Below are 21640 nucleotides of genomic sequence, written 5' to 3' on the forward strand. Positions count from 1 at the left end.
TGTTGTAAGTGTAACCACTCCTTTTTGTAGTTTAGGAACCAGTTCACAATTATCTCCACCCCCAAGAAAACAACGAGATGAGACATCCGCCTTAATGTTATTATTCCACGGCCTATATGTAACAAAAAAGTTAAACCTCATGAAGAACAATGCCAATCTTGCCTGTCAAGGCGTTAGACGTTTTGCAGACTCTAGATATACGAGATTCTTATAATTCATGATTACCATAACCAGATGAACTGCCCCCTCTAGAAAATGATGCTACTCTTCAAAGGCCCACTTGATTGCCAATAATTCCCTGTTACCAATGTCATAATTTCTCCCTGCAGATGACAGTTTTTTAGAAAAGATTACACATGGACACCATTTACCAGGAGACACACCTTGCAACCATACAGCCCCCATTCCCACTTTAGATACGTAAACTTCTACAATAAAAGGCTGTGTGACGTCAGGCTGTGGGAATCAGCGCAGATGCAAAACACTTCTTCAAGGTATCGAATGCCTCCCTTACCGGACAGGACCATTTGAAAAGTTCTGTCCCTTTCCTGGTCATATCCCTCAGAGGTTTAGCCACAACCAAAAAGTTTTTTATGAACTTACGACAGTAGATGGCGAAACCCAAAAACCTTTGTAATGCCTTCAAATCCTTAGGACAATCCCAATCACGTATTACCCAGACTGTCACTGGATCCATGTGAAAACAGTTGGACGATAAAACATATCCTAGAAAAGGCATCTCCTCAACCAAGAACCTACATTACTCTGGTCTGACAAATAATTTTTTGTCTCTGAGTTTCTGTAAGACCTGCCTGACATGTACCTGATGTGACACACAGTCAGGTGAATAAAGTAATATGTCATCAAGATAGATTACAACAAATCTACCTACCAGGTGACTAAAGTAGTCATTTACAAAGGGCTGAAAGATAAAGGGAGTATTAATCAACCCGAATGGCATACCAAGGTTCTCATAGTTTCTCTCAGGCTGATATGACCCTTTCCCAAACTTTCTGCGATATAGTCCTTCATTGCCTGCCTCTCTGGACCAGAGATATTATATAGTCTGCTCTTTGGCAGCTTGGCCCCAAGGGCAAGATTAACGTCAGTCCTTGGAACCCCTGCTCGGAAAACACATCCCCAAAGTCATACAGGTATTTAGGCACAGACTGGGTATTCACGCTTGCAAGCCGGATGCCCAAGCAGTGTCCTTGACAATACTCACTCCACTTTATCAACTCCCATGTCTGCCAGTCTACCACAGGGTTGAACAGAGTGAGACAATGTAGTCCAAGAACCATAAGAGAGGGCAGAACCTCTATCGCATAACAGTCAATACTTTCTTAGTGCATGGCCCCTACCTGTAGATGTAACCCTCGGACGACTTGAGTAAAGTACCCATCTCAAGGGTGCAGAGTCGATAGCGATTATGGGTATAGGTATGGACAATATATGTGGTTTGAAGCCCTGGATTTGGACGAACCTAGCATCAATTAAGTTAAATCCTGCCCCACTGTCCAGAAAGGCAGAAATAACCACCTTATTGTTGCCCAGATGGATTTCAGCAGACAAAAAATATTGTGTCCTACCCACAGAGAAGATATGTACACCTAGGTTGATAACCTCCCTGGGCTCCTTAGTTTTCTGGCGGCTGTTTGCAGTGAGGTAGCGAAGGACATGCAACCACAACATGGCCCTTTCTCTTACAGAAAAACATACTCCACTTTATGCCGAACTACAGACTGATTCCAGAACAACTTTCCCCACCCAACTGCATAGGTTCCTCTGATGACTCAGACCAGATTTCCCTTGGCCTGTCTTCCCACACATTGGGGTGTCTCTTTATCCTTCTGTTGAAAAACGGAAGTTCACCCGGATAGCCAGAGACATGGCTGCATCAACGGAAACTGAAGTCTCATACACAGCTAAGTATCCTTCACCCTTACTGATAGCCTGTGACAGAACTGGCTACACAGTGCGGGGTCAGATCACTTATTGTCAGTGGACCACCTCTGAATCATGGAGCAATACTTCTCATCCGGCCGGTCTCCATGCCGAAGCTGACATAGTGTGGAATCAGCCAAAGAGACGTGGTCGGGGTCCTCACCAAATGAGCCAGTTCCAGAAAAATGTCTCCAACATTTGGAGTGACTGGGAGTCAGATGGGAGAGAGAATGCCCATGCTTTGGGGCCACCCTAAAAGAGAGAGATTATTATCCTCACCCACTGCTCCTTGGTTAGGAACAAAGACTTAACATGAAGTATAGTTTACAGGCCTCCCTGAAAGCAACAAACTTGTCACGCCCCCCAGAGAACCTGTCAGGCAAAGCAATCTTGGGCTCCACTAAGGGTTACCTAGGAGTCATGGTCCTCAGATCTGATGTGTCAGGGTGCTGCAAAACGACAGTACATAGATCTGCCACCTCCAGGCTGAGATGCAGTCGCTCTGTCAGAGCAGTGATAGGATCCATAATGGATCAAAAAACGGTTTCGGAGCTAATTTCAAAACTCTGTTGTCGGGTGTGGCGGGACCAGGGACTCCTACCCTGACTAGTGTTGAGCGATACCTTCCGATATTTGAAAGTATCGGTATCGGATTGTATCGGCCGATATCCGAAAAATATCGGATATCGCCGATATTGATATCCGATACCAATACAAGTCAATGGGACACAAATATCGGAATGTATCCTGTAATGGTTCCCAGGGTCTGAAGGAGAGGAAACTCTCCTTCAGGCCCTGGGATCCATATTCATGTGTAAAATAAAGAATAAAAATAAAAAATATTGATATACTCACCCTCGGACGCGCCCTGGTTGTAACGGCTGCAACTGCCATGCTTCCCTTCCTACGAATGAGCGCGTGAAGGACCTTCGATGACGTCGCGGCTTGTGATTGGTCGCGTGACCGCTCATGTGACCGCTCACGCGACCAATCACAAGCCGCGACGTCATCGCAGGTCCTTCAGGCGCTCATTCTTAGGAAGGGAAGCATGGCGGTTGCAGCGGTTACAACCAGGGCGCGTCTGAGGGTGAGTATATCAATATTTTTTATTTTTATTCTTTATTTTACACATGATTCTTCTTCCCGATACCGATTCCCGATATCGCAAAAATATCGGAACTCGGTATTGGAATTCCGATACCGCAAATATCGGCCGATACCCGATACTTGCGGTATCGGAATGCTCAACACTAACCCTGACCCTAATGGTAGGGAAGCCCTAGCTTGTCCTGTTACCCAGATGATTTCTGATGGTGAAGACGCCGGGGCCATGTACCTTGCCTTAGCTCTTGAATCCGAGATTAACAAGGTAATACAAACAGGGATAACGGAAAAAAAACAATCATAAAAATACACTCACACAAACAACAGAGGAATGCACCAGGGAATGGAGGATGGGGTAAACTGAAGAAGGGGAATTATCACACACCCAAAACCTAGCAACAGTTACATATAAATTCAAACACCTTCTCAAATAACAACCAACAACAACCTCCACCATGCAGCAAAAGCTCACTCTGACAAAAAGTGCTATCCAGGGCCAAGATTATATAGTAGATGGGTGTGGCTAGCAGTGAAAAGCTGAGCATTAATGCAGCACAGTTTCCTGAAGCGCTCAACTGAGCAGATTAACCCCGGCACTGCTAAAAGAAACCTGCACCATTTAATATGTTGGGGAAGTGCTTCTAATCAGTGCAAGAGTAGGAGAAATCAGAAGCTGCGGTCTTCTTGCTACTCTCTGTTGCGGTAACATAGTAACATAGTAACATAGTAACATAGTTAGTAAGGCCGAAAAAAGACATTTGTCCATCCAGTTCAGCCTATATTCCATCATAATAAATCCCCAGATCTACGTCCTTCTACAGAACCTAATTGTATGATACAATATTGTTCTGCTCCAGGAAGACATCCAGGCCTCTCTTGAACCCCTCGACTGAGTTCGCCATCACCACCTCCTCAGGCAAGCAATTCCAGATTCTCACTGCCCTAACAGTAAAGAATCCTCTTCTATGTTGGTGGAAAAACCTTCTCTCCTCCAGACGCAAAGAATGCCCCCTTGTGCCCGTCACCTTCCTTGGTATAAACAGATCCTCAGTGAGATATTTGTATTGTCCCCTTATATACTTATACATGGTTATTAGATCGCCCCTCAGTCGTCTTTTTTCTAGACTAAATAATCCTAATTTCACTAATCTATCTGGGCATTGTAGTTCTCCCATCCCCTTTATTAATTTTGTTGCCCTCCTTTGTACTCTCTCTAGTTCCATTATATCCTTCCTGAGCACCGGTGCCCAAAACTGGATACAGTACTCCATTTGCGGTCTAACTAGCGATTTGTACAGAGGCAGTATAATGCTCTCATCATGTGTATCCAGACCTCTTTTAATGCACCCCATGACCCTGTTTGCCTTGGCAGCTGCTGCCTGGCACTGGCTGCTCCAGGTAAGTTTATCATTAACTAGGATCCCCAAGTCCTTCTCCCTGTCAGATTTACCCAGTGGTTTCCCATTCAGTGTGTAATGGTGATATTGATTCCTTCTTCCCATGTGTATAACCTTACATTTATCATTGTTAAACCTCATCTGCCACCTTTCAGCCCAAGTTTCCAACTTATCCAGATCCATCTGTAGCAGAATACTATCTTCTCTTGTATTAACTGCTTTACATAGTTTTGTATCATCTGCAAATATCGATATTTTACTGTGTAAACCTTCTACCAGATCATTAATGAATATGTTGAAGAGAACAGGTCCCAATACTGACCCCTGCGGTACCCCACTGGTCACACCGACCCAGTTAGAGACTATACCATTTATAACCACCCTCTGCTTTCTATCACTAAGCCAGTTACTAACCCATTTACACACATTTTCCCCCAGACCAAGCATTCTCATTTTGTGTACCAACCTCTTGTGCGGCACGGTATCAAACGCTTTGGAAAAATCGAGATATACCACGTCCAATGACTCACCGTGGTCCAGCCTATAGCTTACCTCTTCATAAAAACTGATTAGATTGGTTTGACAGGAGCGATTTCTCATAAACCCATGCTGATATGGAGTTAAACAGTTATTCTCATTGAGATAATCCAGAATAACATCCCTCAGAAACCCTTCAAATATTTTACCAACAAAAGAGGTTAGACTTACTGGCCTATAATTTCCAGGTTCACTTTTAGAGCCCTTTTTGAATATTGGCACCACATTTGCTATGCGCCAATCCTGCGGAACAGACCCTGTCGCTATAGAGTCCCTAAAAATAAGAAATAATGGTTTATCTATTACATTACTTAGTTCTCTTAGTACTCGTGGGTGTATGCCATCCGGACCCGGAGATTTATCTATTTTAATCTTATTTAGCCAGTTTCGCACCTCTTCTTGGGTTAGATTGGTGACCCTTAATATAGGGTTTTCATTGTTTCTTGGGATTTCACCTAGCATTTCATTTTCCACCGTGAATACCGTGGAGAAGAAGGTGTTTAATATGTTAGCTTTTTCCTCGTCATCTACAACCATTCTTTCCTCACTATTTTTTAAGGGGCCTACATTTTCAGTTTTTATTCTTTTACTATTGATATAGTTGAAGAACAGTTTGGGATTAGTTTTACTCTCCTTAGCAATGTGCTTCTCTGTTTCCTTTTTGGCAGCTTTAATTAGTTTTTTAGATAAAGTATTTTTCTCCCTATAGTTTTTTAGAGCTTCAATGGTGCCATCCTGCTTTAGTAGTGCAAATGCTTTCTTTTTACTGTTAATTGCCTGTCTTACTTCTTTGTTTAGCCACATTGGGTTTTTCCTATTTCTAGTCCTTTTATTCCCACAAGGTATAAACCGCTTACAGTGCCTATTTAGGATGTTCTTAAACATTTTCCATTTATTATTTGTATTCTTATTTCTGAGGATATTGTCCCAGTCTACCAGATTAAGGGCATCTCTAAGCTGGTCAAACTTTGCCTTCCTAAAGTTCAGTGTTTTTGTGACTCCCTGACAAGTCCCCCTAGTGAAAGACAGGTGAAACTGTACAATATTGTGGTCGCTATTTCCTAGATGCCCGACCACCTGCAGATTTGTTATTCTGTCAGGTCTATTAGATAGTATTAGGTCTAAAAGTGCTGCTCCTCTGGTTGGATTCTGCACCAATTGTGAAAGATAATTTTTCTTGGTTATTAGCAGAAACCTGTTGCCTTTATGGGTTTCACAGGTTTCTGTTTCCCAGTTAATATCCGGGTAGTTAAAGTTCCCCATAACCAGGACCTCATTATGGGTTGTAGCTTCATCTATCTGCTTTAGAAGTAGACTTTCCATGGTTTCTGTTATATTTGGGGGTTTGTAACAGACCCCAATGAGAATTTTGTTACCATTTTTCCCTCCATGAATTTCGACCCATATGGACTCGACATCCTCATTTCCTTCGCTAATATCCTCCCTTAAAGTGGACTTTAGACAAGACTTTACATAGAGACAAACCCCTCCTCCTCTCCGATTTTTACGATCCTTTCTAAACAGACTGTAACCCTGTAAGTTAACTGCCCAGTTATAGCTTTCATCTAACCATGTCTCGGTTATTCCCACTATGTCAAAGTTACCTGTAGATATTTCTGCTTCTAGTTCTTCCATCTTGTTTGTCAGGCTTCTGGCGTTTGCGAGCATGCAGTTTAGAGGATTTTGTTTTGTTCCAATCTCCTCGCTGTGGATTGTTTTAGAAATCCTACTGTTCGGGCACGGACTCTGAACACGGACTTCTTCAGGAAGTCCTTCTTACTATTCGGATTCGGCACCCCAAACATCGGGTATTGGGGTACATTATTTGGTAAATTTAATGGTGTCATTCAAAACTACAAATCATCGCACAAAACAAGCCTCATACAGCTATGTATATGGAAACATAAAAATAAGTCATAGCTCTTGGAAAAAGCGAAAGAAAAAACTAAAGTTTAAAAAAGAAAAATTGATAGGTCTTGAAGGGGTAAATAAACACCATGAAATGAGAGCACATTGGAGATCCTATCAATAACAACCATGGCTGTAGTGGTGGTTGATCCCATGTGACTGTCTGTTGATTTTATTTAAGTAAAGTCCAAACCTTTTCAACATAGCTACTGTGCATCAGGTAACACATCAGTTTTTAATAGCTATGTGTAGATTTCAGAGTATTTTTTGACATTTTGTGATCTTTAGCATTCTTTGCTTGCCCTTAGAAGGGGAACTATTCCAAAAAAGCAGAACATGGCAAAGTAGATATGCGTGTGTTGTATTTGGCTTAAATCAAGCTCTGAATTTGAAACTGTAAAGCAAACAGTATGGCACTCAAAACAATACATTTCCATTACCAAGTTAATGTGATCCTAAACCTTATGTACACTTTAACGTGTCTATGTCATTTCCTGTGTAAAATGTACTTGTTTGTTCAAGAGATGTAGTAAACCTCTGTGAGGACCATATGAACTTAACCATGAGTAACATAAAAATCTCATGACACCAGCATAATAAAATGTGTGAAAAGATATTGTTTTTCTAAGAACATGGGCAAAACTAATAAAAATGTTCAAACTGAAGACAAATATATTCTGCCTTAAATTACTTTTTTAAAATAAAATAACTAAATTGTTCATATAGGAAATGAAAGCAACCAAAAATATATAACAGGCCTAAGGCTGGGTTCACATTGCGCTAGGTGTGTCCGTCTAACGGACTCGTTTTTAAGTAGTAAAAACGCAATGTAACGCACATACTAACGCGCCCATAGACTTGCATTGTCTGACGCATCGTGACGCATCCCTAAATTGGTATGCGTTTGTCACATAACGTTTTTTTTCTGACGGACCTTCAACGCGGCTTGCAGCGTTTTCGGGTCCGGCCAAGCTAACGCACTACTAACGGAAGCGTTCATTCTGCCATAGAAGGCTATGGCAAACGCAGTCAGACGCAAATCATGAAAAATTTCCAAATAGAACCACACGTTTTAATAGCTTTTGAAGGTGGTCACATGTGGTCATGTGACAGGAAATGTGACTTCGGCCATTAAAATATCCCACTCACACAAAGTCTCCTGCACGTGACAGAGTGTTTTGCCGTAGCTAAATTGTAAGTACATTTCTATATATTATATATCTCTGTATACATCATGGGAGTCTGTAATGTCCGTCGGATGTGTGTGTACTAAAAATGTATTGTTTTGTTGCACACAGATGTCGGATACAGATGTCAGCAGCAGCAGCGTGTCTGCGATTTTTTCTTCTGAGTCGGTAGGCTTGCACTTTAAAAAACCATGTTGTGTGAAACTCCATTGTATTGAGCTAGGCATAACAATCCTGTTTATTGTTTTATTGTGAATAGGAGTCTTCTGAGCCCAAGGCTGTTAGACCTCCCCCAAAAAAACACGCAAAAACAACAAAGGTACATAGCACACATGTTGAATTTTTCAGGCATAAATTTATTGATCCAATGAATGTTAACATTATTTAATGTTAAAATATTTTTTTTTACATTTTACATACACAATAGGTTGTGGCACAAGGAGGACAAAAAAGAAAAAAGGTCCCTAGCCGTCTGTCGTCGCCACAACTGCCAGTGGTAAATATAAAATAGAAATATTCTATCCAATATTTACCAACAATCTATCTATTCACTTTCTATCTACTATACCTATAAACTATCTATCAACTATCTATCGCTCCATCTATTTGTCTATCTATATCTATGTATCTATCTATCAATATCTATGTATCTATCTATCTATATCTATCTATCTAAATCTATGTATCTATCTATATATCTATCTATCAATATCTTTGTATCTATCTATCTATCTATCTATATCTATGTATCTATCTATCTATATATCTATCTATCAATATCTATCTATCAATCTATATCTATCTATCTATCTATGTATCTATCTATCTATATATCTATCTATCAATATCTATGTATCTATCTATCTATCTATATATCTATCTATCAATATCTATGTATCTATCTATCTATCTATCAATGTATATCTATCTATCTACATCTATCTATCTATCTATATATCTATATATTGCTATATCTATGTATCTATCTATCTCTGTATATATGAATATGGCCATCCAGTGAAATTGACACTATCAACATAACGTTTTGTGTTTACATAGTCCAAGTCAGCGCCAAAAAAAAAAAGGATTGTCGTTGACGAAGAGCCATTGACTATCCACAATGAGACACTTATTAACCTTGTGGAAGCCAACCCCTCCATATGGGACCAGAGCGACAGCTCCCACCATGACATCGTGAAGAACCGGAAGTTGTGGGATCAAATAATCTGTCACTTTGATCCCCGATACATGGAGAAGTCGACAACCTCAAAGAAAAAAATTGGTAAATATTGGTGACGTAACATCGGAAAATGTTTAAAAAAAAAAAAATTTTCTATCCTATCAACCTATCCACTTGTTGTCTGCTATCTATCTCTCAATTATCAACTATCTGTACACTATATATCTATCTATCTATACACTATTTCTACACTATTTCTTATCTAACAACTATCTATCTACTATTTATATATCAACTATCGTAGCAAACTATGAACAATTTTTCCTATATCTTAACACAATCTACTATTTTTATATATATATTTTTTTTTTTTAAATTTAAAGCCGATGCTGTCCATACCCGTTGGAAGTCCATCCGCGATCGCTTTGTCCGTGACTACCGGAACAGTCAGAATGCACCAAGCGGATCAAGTGGCAAACGGGTGACACCGTATGTGCATTATGACCAACTGCTCTTTCTTCAGAAAACAGTGTCTCAGCGCTCGTAAGTACAAGAAGGTCTGTGTGCGAGACTAAATTGTTTAAAGGAAAATAAGTAATTTTTGTTTTTGGGTTACAGCACGATATGCAGTACCGCTGCTCCTAGACCAGCAGAGGAACTTGAGCCTTCTTCAGTGGAACCAACGCAACCTGAAGATGTGTCTGGCATCACCGAGCCACGATCTGCGGATAGAAGCACTGTTGCTGCAGGTGTGAGTGCCCGGTTGCAATCACAGCGTGGACGCAAGCGAGCATCTCAAAAAGATGAAGCAGATGCAATTATCGTGGATGGACTCCAACGGGTAGAGGACATGTGTCGCAGTGAGCTCAAAGACCTGAGACGAGAAATTACCGAGCTGCAAGCACGCGAGTCTGTCTACTCTGCTAATGAGTGGAAGCTACTTTTATTATCCTATGTGCCTGTAGTACAAAATATCCCGGCACATAGAAACCTTATGTTTCGACAAAGACTTAACGAGCTTGTAGAGGAATTTGTGGGCACCGAGGAACCCGCTCCATCGGGAAGAAGAAGACTGGACATGCCGCCCTACAACCCTCAATATAGAGGCCGGGGTGAAACGAGCGTGGAACCTCAAAGACAATGTAGTAGTCCATCATATAGTTGGGCAGACAATACTCCCGTGCAGTACCAAAGTCTTTAGTACAGTTCACTGTCCACAGCCAGGTGCAATTACCGCGTTGGAATTTTTTTTTTGGGGGGGGGGTTTTGTTGTTAATTTCTATTTTCCTTTTTTTTTTCATCCCTATGGGATATCATATGTTACACCTGTGTACCAACAGTTTGTTGGGAAAATACAAAAACATTTAGTAAACTGTTTCAAATTTCAGATTCTTGTATGACTTTAACTTTAACTTTTTACACGACATAAGGTAACTTTTTACACGACATCAGGTTAAACAACATAACTTTTTACACTACGTAACTTTTTACACGACATCAGGTTAAACAACATAACTTTTTACACTACGTAACTTTTTACACGACATCAGGTTAAACAACATAACTTTTTACACTACGTAACTTTTTACACGACATCAGGTTAAACAACATAACTTTTTACACTACGTAACTTTTTACACGACATCAGGAAGACTTTAAATTATTTTCACACGTGTCTGTCTTGCCATGGAACCTGGCCTTCATGTGTGAAGTAGTGTGCAAATTGATCACGAATCCTCATTATTTGTGATGCAGAACGAACTGTAGTCGATTCAATGCTACTGAGGTTCGACTCACAATCATTGGGGTCTACCAACTGGGGTTCATGTCTCGCCACAAAATTGTGCAGACAGATGCATGCCTTCACAACACGGTCCACATTGTCTGGTTGCAGTTGCATGCAGGTTAGTAAAATCCGCCATTTTAATGTCAAAATCCCAAAGGCACACTCCACATAACGTCTAGCCCGGCTCAAGCGATAATTAAAAATGCGCCTGCTGGAGTCTAGACTACGGCTTGAGTAGGGCTTGAGGAGATTTTGTCCTAGTTGGAAGGCCTCATCACCAACTAAAACATAGGGCAAACTTGGGCCTTCGGTCCCCGGAAGAGGTCGTGATGACGGTATGTTTAAACTTTGGTTGTACAAACATTGGCCCATGTTGGAGTCTCTGAATACTCTGGAATCGTTAGTCCGGCCATAAGCTCCAATATCCACAGCAACAAAACGGTACCTGGCATCCGCAATCGCCATCAATACTATAGAAAAGTATTTCTTATAGTTATAGTAGAGGGAACCACTATGTGCAGGTTTCTGAATCCGAATGTGCTTTCCGTCCACGGCACCAATACAATTGGGGAAATTAGCCACATCCTCGAACTGTTGGGAAATTGCTAGCCACATTTCTGATGTTGGTGTTGGTAGCACAAGTGGTTGCAAGTTGTTCCAAATGGCATCACAAGTTTCCCGAACCAGTTGACAAATTGTTGACTTCCCAAGTCGAAACTGGTAATGCAGTGACGCAAAAGTTTCTCCGGTAGCCAGATATCTGTTGACATTCAAAAACAAAAAAAAAAAAATTAGGATTTTAATGATCATCTAAAGGCTAGTTGACAATATAATATACAATTGCAAAATGAACATTAGGCCACACGATACCGAGATCTAGTCTTTGTCAATAGAATGATAAAAAAAATGTATAATTACCTCACAGTCACTACTAAACGTTGCTCCGCACTGATGCTTTCACGAAAAGTGCTGCGATGATGATGTATCTCATCCTTCACATGTGAGAGCAGAACATCAAAGGTCTCAATGGACATCCGTAGATAGCGTTGGAATTTGAAGGGATGATCCCGAAGCTGCACATACAGGGTGTGAAAGGCACCATATGTACTCCGCAAGAAATTCACTTCGTGGATCCAATATCTCCTTTGCGAACTACGCTTTCTCTGCCGAAGTCGCAACCGCATCAAGCGAAATCTGACGAGCTCAGACACAAACATCTTGCTAGCAGAAGTTCACTCAATGCTTTCAAAATGGAGAATGAGTCTGTGCCCACACCCGACAATGACAAAAGGGAAAAAAAAAAAAAAAAAGAACAACTTTATTGACAGTGACAAACGCAGACAAACGGATACTTCGTAAACGGACATCAAAATGAAAAAACGCGATCACATGCGTTAACGCTAGCGTTACCGTGACGACGAATTTCACATATTTTTGCTCCGTTTCTGTACATGCGTTTAACGCATCCGTTTGACGCCATGTACTTGACGCAATGTGAACCTAGCCTAATATACAAATAAATCTGCTTTCCTTAGCTGAGGGTTGCTCTGATGGACTAGTGGAGTAATGATTGCGGTCACATAGGCCTTGCCCCTAGGGGTAGGAACCCACACCTGGATTCCTGGGAAGACTCTGCTTTCTACTGTACTTGCATCCTAAGGATGCAGATACAGTTGCAAACTGTGGGAGAGCAAAGAACCATAGGCTCCATTAGGACAGTGGCCTGCTTACCATGAAGAATAGGAGAATTTCACTTTTTTATTGATTCAAACAAAGCAGAGGAGGACTTAAAGGGGGGATATTTCTATTGTATAGAGAGGAACCTTACTATAGTATGATGTGATGAAGAGAGGGCTTTATGATTGTTTCGAGGCTCAAAGGAGGGACATTACTTGGGCCGTGCTTCATTCCACAGACAGATTCCAATACAGTCAGGCACTGGTTTTGCTCTGTCCCCTTTTATTTTGAGGCCTGTTTGGCACACAGCTAGGTGAGTCACTAGAGTTAAGGTTGCTACAGTTCACATACTGCAGTGTGACCACGCATTATGTTTTTATTCTAGGTAACGGTCACGTACACCTCACAGGCCAAGTATAGTATGACATTATAGAGATTTCAGATTAGAGCTGATAAGCACTTAGAAAAATGAATAAAATCATATACAGTACATATACTTGACATAAATCAATGCTCATAGGATGAAATGCAGTGCAATTGCTTTATTAAATATAAAGAAGTTCATTATGTAAACTGGTTTTGATGGAGAGTAGAAAGCAGGTAATTATCCATGAACAATGCTCCTTGAAAAGAGTGCCATGGATCTCTAAATATAGAATTTTGTCCATCTTCCCAGCTGGCAAGTTACTACATGCACCCCACCATAAGTGGTCCATCTTGTCTTCCTACATTAAAATGAAGGGGATTCTTGAGACTTTGATTTTAGCTGGATTAAAAACACAGCTGGAGTAATCATAAAAGTGTTAAAGGGGTTATTTTGACTCTTCAAGGCAGTATGAATCTCTAAACCCTTGGCCATCAATCCCTTAGATAACTGTATGATTGTTGTACTCACATACCAAGCACCCTCAGATAGTGCCAACTCAGCTGTACTGACTTGTAATAAGAGTCCAGGAGAAACAGGGTTCATATTCTCTGAAATCTTGTATTAAGTACAATGCAGCAGGTGAAAAGAGTAATCCCAAACAGAGAAGTACAGCATACATGTGCATCCAAAGATGGCTACAACAAACTTATAATGAAGAAGAAGGGAGGAGCAAGGGCTAACATCATCAACTACAGAAGGGAAGAAGGGACACACTTCAAACGACAGAGCTTCTCCCTTGCAACAGCAGAATGAAATACATAACATAGAAAATACACAAGCTGTTCCCATTCATGGGACACAACAGGGGTTGTGCAGTCTTAAGCTACACATCTGCAGTTACTCTATGTGATTGTAAACTTATGAATGCAAGTGTATTGAGCCAGGCAGGAAACAGAGCAATATACCAATGAAAAACAAGATGCAAAGTCCTGTTAGGCTTTGTTCAATTCCTAGATCTTGTGATTCGTCTTGATGAAACAGGTCATCTATCCACGACCACACATTTTAAGGAAGTGGATGTAAACAGTTATCTCAGCTTTGATAGTGGTCACCTACCCAAGTGGATCCAGAATGTCCCGTACGGCCAATATTGGCGGATACGAAAAAACTGTACATATAAGTCTGACTTCCTAAGGGAGGCTAAAATCCTGGATCAGAGGTTTGAACAGAGAGGTTATCCAAAGAACCTAGTTAGGGATGCCCACAAAAAAGCCAATTCTTTGACACAGAAGGAGTGTATTGATAGCATTAGGAGGAAATCGACGGAGCCTCTCCCCTCTAGAACTACATTTAGCAAGTAGAGCTTCATTACCACTTTCAATCAGTCTCATGTAATGGTTAAAAAATTCTATCAAAATATTGGTTTATTTTGAAGGGGGATCCAGTACTTTCAAAGCATTTACCTCCCTGCCCCATAACCATATTTTGAAGAAACCAGACTTTTGGGAATAAGGTTGCACCCAGTAACACGTCAATAGTCCCATTCATATCAAGACCTCGTGCGTCTTTGAATTCGGGCTGTTTGCCACGTGGGAGTGCCAAATGTTTGTGTTGCATCTCTATTGCGAAAGATACGCGTAAATTCAAATCCAACACGAAGGGCAATATGTTTTTAATCAATTCATCTGTTAACTGTCAAACCACTCATGTAGTCTATCTGATTGAATGTGGTTACGGTCTACAATATGTAGGCCACATCATACAAACGATGCACGTGAGACTAAATAAACATAGACAGAACATAAAAAATGGCTTCATGTTACACAGCCTATCTAAGGATTTTTTATTGACGCACCAAAAAAATTGGAAAGCGATGCAACTAACAATTATTGACCATATACCTGAGTATGTAACAGACCGTTTGAGTAGTTTAATAAAAAAAGAAAGCTTGTGGATTTTTAAGCTTGGTACACTGGCCCCCTGAGGGTCTGAACCTCATGATTGAGAAAGTTACTAACTAGACGTCTATTTGTATCCTTTTTTTTTCCTTATATTTTATGATAATTTTTTATTCTGATTTTTATTATTATTACTTTGGTGATGATTTTTATTTTTTATTCTTATTTTTATTCTAATTGGTTTTTATTATGCAATTTGTAACAAATGATACATGCCCACATCTGTATGTTATATTTGCTGCTTTGCTGCTAAAATGTTGTAATAAATGATACATGCCCATTTTTTTTCTATGGGTGCGAGAAAAAATTGGGCACCACATGGACCATCAGTGTGACCTGCGAGAAATACGCACACATTTTTCTCATTTCAGGCCATTGAACCATGAAATTCAATGAGGAAAAGCAGTGAGAAACGTAAAGCCATACTCATGTCATACGGATGTCATACAAATACATAGCTGCGAGAAAATCGCATTGCACATGCATTACACATGATGACCATATGGAGACCACTTGTGCGACTCTCGGCAGGGAGACATGGACCGATTTTCCATACGTTTAGTGTGAACCCGGCCTAATAATGAGTATCTGCCATCAGTAATGCATGGTGGAGGTTCAATACAAATTTGAGGCTGAATTTCAGAAAATGGAGTTGGGTATTTAGTCAGGATTAGGGCTCATTCCCACTTGCGATGAAATCGGAAGAATGTAATTCGATAAAAAATCGGATTGCATTCGGACCAATGTTATTCTATCATTGTGTGTTCATCTGTATTTTTTTTTCCAGCTCGGATCGGATCATGATCAGACTAGAAAAAATTTGCAGTATACTGCGATTGTAATCGGAAATCGCATCGCAACCCGCAATAGAAGTTAATGGGTGTGAGAAAAAAAAAAACGCACAGCACTCGGACCATGCGAGTGCTGTCCAATTTTTACACACCGATTGCATTTGAAAAGCCGTCAATTCATCTGCCGCGTAGAGTAATATCACAGCGTGACAGATTTGAATGGAATAGATAGAATAGATATATCATATGGTAGAGCGGCTCATTCGAGTGCACACGGAGGTAGTCAATGGAACACTGTACATTTAAGAATGCACTTGGTTTATTAGTACTGCATAAACCAAGGTGTGGTAAAGAAAATACCAAGTTGAAAACGGACTTATTGGCATGCTCGGGGTTCACTGTGGCTGTCAGAGCCCAAAGGGTTCATCATTGGCATTACGTGGTGATAATCCTACCAGCTCACAAATGTTTGACTTGTTGCACTTTGTCCAGAAATGGTTGCAGCCAGAGTCCTCCACTCCAGCCCAGATGGTCGAGCGACCAGGTGAACAGATCTGTTCACTTGCTCCCCAAGCCGGTGTAGACCTGGGTTGCCCAAGGGATCTCCGGGAATGCGGATGTCCTGGTGGGCCTTGCAGAAAGGTACCAGGTGGTCGAGAGGTCCCTGAGGAAGCCAGGGGGTGGTACATTTCCATACTGGGATACCCAGCGGGAGCCTGAAGTCCCAAAAGAGGGGCAAAAGAGCCACCACTGGGAGAAGTCCAAGGTCCCCCCACGCTGAGGGGCTGCCAAAGGCTGTTGGTAAAGACCTGGTCCACTGGCGGTGTCACGGTCCTGGACACATAGTGTCCCATTGTCCTATGTCTGCCGACCAGATGGATTGTAGCCTAGGCAGTCGCTGCATGTATTATGCCTACTAGTACTAAGACTATCAGCCTGGAGAAGGGCTGCAGTCATGCCCTGTGACCATAAACGGAGTACTGGTATCAGAACTCAGACTCTGAGAGTTTGGTGACCCTGATAAGGGCCACACTTCCTCACCAGTTGATCCCAGGCAAACATGTGGGCATATGCTGTATCCACAGGGCTGCCAAAGACTATCCTGTTTCCAGAGTGTTGATTAAAATGAATCGGGGTACAGAGTTCCATGAGGTTGGGGTAGTCAGAGATTTACTACACCCTGTGATAACCAAGTGGGACGTCTGCCTGTTCAGGGACTTGTGGAGACTTGTGTCTCAGGTAGGAGCTAGCACAACCCTGATGAATCCCCGTCACAGTCGGAGGTGAAGGAGTTCCCCTTGTGTGTCCTAGCTGGTGATGAAAGCAAAACGGTGACCAGTGAGGCTGAGGTTCCTGAGCTGGAGGTTTCTGGAACTGCTCAAATGTGGGATCTTACCCTAAAAGGAGCCTTAGAAAATGTGTCTGTGATTGATGGGGTTGCTCAAGGTACCTACACTTTGCAGTCAATAGCGAATTGCTGTATAGAGCAGGGGTGTCAAACTGCATTCCTCGAGGGCCGCAAACCATGCGGGTTTTCAAGATTTCCTTAGCATTGCACAAGGTGCTGCAATCATGATGTGTGTAGGTGATTCAATTATCACCTGGGCAGTACAAGGAGATCCTGAAAACATGACCTGTTTGCAGCCCTTGAGGAATGCAATTTGACACCCCTGGTATAGAGTGTCTACACTGACGGGAGGTAAAATAGTGGAGCAGCTGTTAGTTCCAGGGCCATACTGGCGGAGGGTTCTAGACTTGGCCCATTCGCATGTTTTGGGGGGACATCTGGGGGTGGTAAAAATGCAGGAGAGAATACTGCAGAGGTTCTATTGGCTGGGATGCTTTCTTGAGATCCTGAATTATTGTAGGCCCTGCCCAACCAGCCAGATAAACGCTCCCTCTGTGCACTTCCGAAGTCCTCTAATTCCGTCACCGGAAATAGAGATCCCGTTTGAGCAAATTGCCATGGACCTAGTAGGTCCTTTAGTTAAGTCTGCATGAGGGCACCAATATATCCTAGTGGTCATGGACTATGCGACCCAGTATCCTGAAACAGTACCCCTTAGTAACTCTTCGGCTAAGAGTATCACCTGGGAACTTATCCATATTTTTGCTAGGATGGGCCTTCCCTAAGAGATTCTGACAGACCAGGGAACCCCCTTCATGAGCAAAGTTATGAATGAAGTCTGTAAGGTCCTTCAGATTGCCCAGCTGCAAACCTCAGTGTACCATCCACAGACCAACGGCCTAGTAAAGCGCTTCAATAAAACTTTGAAAGCCATGCTCAAAAAGGTAATTGAGAAGGATGGTCAAGACTGGGACTTTCTGCTTCCATTTTTGCTCTATTCCATCAGTGAAGTTCCCCTGGCCTCTACTGGCTTATCGCAGCTCGAACTCCTGTATGGTCGACATCCGTGAGGGCTCCTGGAAATCGCCAAGGAAGCGTGGGAAGCTGAGGTCAAACCACACTGGAGCATCATAGAGCATGTCGCCCAGCTGCAGGAGAGAATGGTGAAAGTGATGCCTATTGTGAAGGCTTCTTCAGGCACAGGAGGCACAGGCAAGGGTGTATAACCGATCAGCGAGGCTGAGGCAGTTCCAGGCAGGGGACCACATGCTACTGCTTATCCCCACGGTGGAGAGCAAGTTACTAGCCAAATGGCAAGGCCCATATGAGGTGGTGGAAAAACTGGGTAAAGTTAATTACAAGGTACACCAGCCAGGGCGAAGGAAGCCGCACCTGGTCTATCATGTGAACTTGCTCAAAGCCTGGCAAGACCTCAGAATTGCTGGAAACCCTTTTCCTGGTAGCCAGTCCCAAAGTCACCGTGGATGATGCCACAATTGTAGAGAGTCTGACACAGGCCCAGAGGCAACAGTGTTGGGAGCTGTTGCAGGGGAACCGGGACCTATTCTCAGAGTTGCCAGGGCATACGCAGTTGGTAGAACATGATGGGTTGACAGAACCACATGTAAGGGTGAACCTCACACCCTGTATAATTCCAGAAACATAGAGAGATGTGATATCCAATGAGGTGAAAAGGATACTAGATCTAGGGGTTATAGAGGAGTCGAAAAATGGATGGTGAAGTCCCATCGTCCTCGTATCAAAGCCTGATGGTGAGTGGCGGTTCTGCAACGACTACCGCAAGCTGAATGAAGTCTCAAGTTTTGATGCTTACCTGATGTCTTGTGTGGACGAACTCATTGAGAGACTTGGACCCGCGAGGTATATTATGACCATGGACCTGACGAAGGGCTATTGGCAGTTTCCCATGTCCTAGAGTGCCAAGGAGAAGACAGCCTTCTTAACACCTGGTGGGTGTTTTCAATACACCAGGATGCCCTTCGGTCTGCAGGGGGCCTCAGCCACCTGCCAGTGGGTGATGGATCAGATCCTGGCTCTGCATAAGAAGTATGCCACAGTGTACCTCGATGATATAGTGGTCTTTAGCCCTGACTGGAGTAGTCATCTGCCAAAAGGTACAGACAGTTCTGGATGCGTTAAGAAATGCAGGCTTCACGATAAATCCTGTTGTGAATTCTGTGGTCAAGCTCCCTCCTGTGATCATGAGTGGTACTTCGGCTGGTTCTGTCTATGAGCTTTCTCTGGTGGATGTGAGTGGGGCTGCGGCTTCTGAGTTTCCTTCCTCAGGTGACGAGGTTAAGTCGTTAGGGGCTGCTCTATTTAACTCCACCTAGTTCTTTGTTCCTTGCCTTCAGTCAATGTTCCAGTATTGGTCTTGCTCTCTCCTGGATCGTTCTTGTGGCCTGTCTGCCCTGCATAAGCTAAGTTTTGCTTGTGTTACTTTTGTTTGCTATATTTTCTGTCCAGCTTGCTATATTGGTTTTTCTTGCTTGCTGGAAGCTCTGAGACGCAGAGGGAGCACTTCCGTACCGTTAGTCGGTGCGGAGGGTCTTTTTGCGCCCTCTGCGTGGTTGTTTGTAGGTTTTTGTGCTGACCGCAAAGCTATCTTTCCTATCCTCGGTCTATTCAGTAAGTCAGGCCTCACTTTGCTAAATCTATTTAATCTCTGTGTTTGTATTTCATCTTTACTCACAGTCATTATATGTGGGGGGCTGCCTTTTCCTTTGGGGAATTTCTCTGAGGCAAGGTAGGCTTATTTTTCTATCTTCAGGGCTAGCTAGTTTCTCAGGCTGTGCCCGAGGCGCCTAAGTCTGGTCAGGAGCGCTCCACGGCTACCTCTAGTGTGGTATGATAGAATTAGGGATTGCAAAATACCAAAAAATAGAGCGGGCACCATCCACTGTTAGATTAAAAGGGGATCACCTGATGCATGCAAAAGTAATTGAGCACAAAACCAGAAAAAGGGCAGCATCAAAAAATGGGATCACCACAAGTCAATAACACAAAACTATATCAAATTTTATTTTTAGAACCACACCAAACAAACAACCGTAGTAAAAACAATTAAAAACTCCTATAAACAAATAGGAGATAAGGGTCCATGCAATACATAGTATAATACTACACAAGCATATTAGGGTCTAATCACAGCAAAATCATACCGGCTACACAGTCTAAATAATGGAGTAAAAAAGACAATAATGAGGTATACATAGATCAAAACCCCTATGTGCATGCTGTGTCACCTATGGTAATCTGGTTAGCCTCCCCACCAATACATCAAAGGTACGAGACAAATACTGTCTAAACAGGCTTGTAATGTCCAGGGGGACCTACCTGGGATCGGCTACAAGGTGAACAAAGAGCCGCCCAGAGTAAAGTACACTACTCACAGCAGGGACGTAAAGCCGGTAGAAACAAATACAAAGACCCTAATACTCCATGACCCACGCGTATCGACGCTGGAGGCGTCTTCCTCAAGGTCCACAATCATCTGGTGGCGTGGACCTACTATATATAGTATAAATGGAATTGAATAATAAATACCAGGTGAGCAGCAAGGTTGCGGCCATGGTTTACAGGAAGTCCAAGTAGCGTGCACATAAGCACAGTGCGCAAGCGCAGGGGACAATAACCATCGTGCACTGCAAAAGCGTCTGTGTAGTCTACAAGGTTACCAAGGCGACCCAGCGAATGGCGCGAGGCGGTGGCGTCAGCACAAACAGCGTGTGCAGGCGCCACCCAGAGTACACCAACGCAAATGCTGATTGGACTAAGTAGTTGCCTAGGGGACCCATGTAGCCACGGCAGCTGTACACAAGAGCTAGAGCCGTCGCACACATGTGCCACCCTGCCCCCAAACGAGTAAGGTACAAGTACTGCACCTACCCGCCTGAGAAGTATTCTGATCAATCTGTTCTAAGGCTCAGGCCAGAGATATGAAAGCTGTCATTATACTCCGCCGGTGTCAGCCGCAAGAAGGAGTGAACCCTGCGCAGGCGTCAGTCCGCCACATCATCGAACCTATCACAGGTTCCAGGCGCGCAGAAATTACATCTGGTCACACTGAGTCACCTAGCCCAAAAGAAGTGAAATAATACCAAGGCCCTTAAAATACAAGATCTAGTGCCCATACGGATGCGCCCCCAGCATAACCCCATATAACATTTGTTAGAAGCTCAACGGACCGGTATTGTCATCACAAAACCCCATGCCTTATGCGCAAGCGCAGTAGTTAAATAGATACAAATTGCACTAGTGTACGGCGAGGCAAGTAAAAAAAAATATATATACATTATGTTACACTGAGGTATAATCTGACAGAAGTATACACTTAATGTGGTATTTCCGGCTAAGATCCCATTTAATTGTGTCCAACAAAAGATGGAGACATGCTCATACAGGGCAAATACACTCCAATATGGGTATATAGAGA

General features: G+C 42.6%; 1 protein-coding gene and 1 long non-coding RNA gene across 2 annotated transcripts; one reads left to right on the forward strand and one right to left on the reverse strand.

Annotated features, from left to right (window-relative positions):
• Positions 1-7966: 7966 nt before the first annotated feature.
• On the forward strand, positions 7967-9196 carry LOC138664791 (uncharacterized). Its single transcript, XR_011318387.1, has 4 exons — positions 7967-8245; positions 8337-8396; positions 8505-8573; positions 9137-9196. It is a non-coding gene; the product is annotated as an uncharacterized lncRNA (long non-coding RNA).
• Positions 8413-12308, reverse strand: LOC138664790 (uncharacterized). The gene is made up of 2 exons (XM_069751766.1): positions 11962-12308; positions 8413-11803 (listed from the first exon to the last, which is right to left on the reverse strand). The coding sequence occupies exons 1-2, from the start codon at positions 12258-12260 to the stop codon at positions 10924-10926; spliced, it is 1179 nt and encodes a 392-aa protein (XP_069607867.1). The 5' UTR covers positions 12261-12308; the 3' UTR covers positions 8413-10923.
• Positions 12309-21640: the final 9332 nt, after the last annotated feature.

This window comes from Ranitomeya imitator, chromosome 2 (assembly GCF_032444005.1).
Source record: "Ranitomeya imitator isolate aRanImi1 chromosome 2, aRanImi1.pri, whole genome shotgun sequence".
Classification (NCBI taxonomy): domain Eukaryota; kingdom Metazoa; phylum Chordata; class Amphibia; order Anura; family Dendrobatidae; genus Ranitomeya; species Ranitomeya imitator.

Coding starts and splice junctions, on each gene's coding strand:
- LOC138664790 (XM_069751766.1), bottom strand. CDS start 12,260: ATGTTTGTGTCTGAGCTCGTCAGATTTCGCTTGATGCGGTTGCGACTT. Junction 11,804..11,961: donor CGTTTAGTAGTGACTGTGAG/GTAATTATACAT, acceptor GAATGTCAACAG/ATATCTGGCTACCGGAGAAA.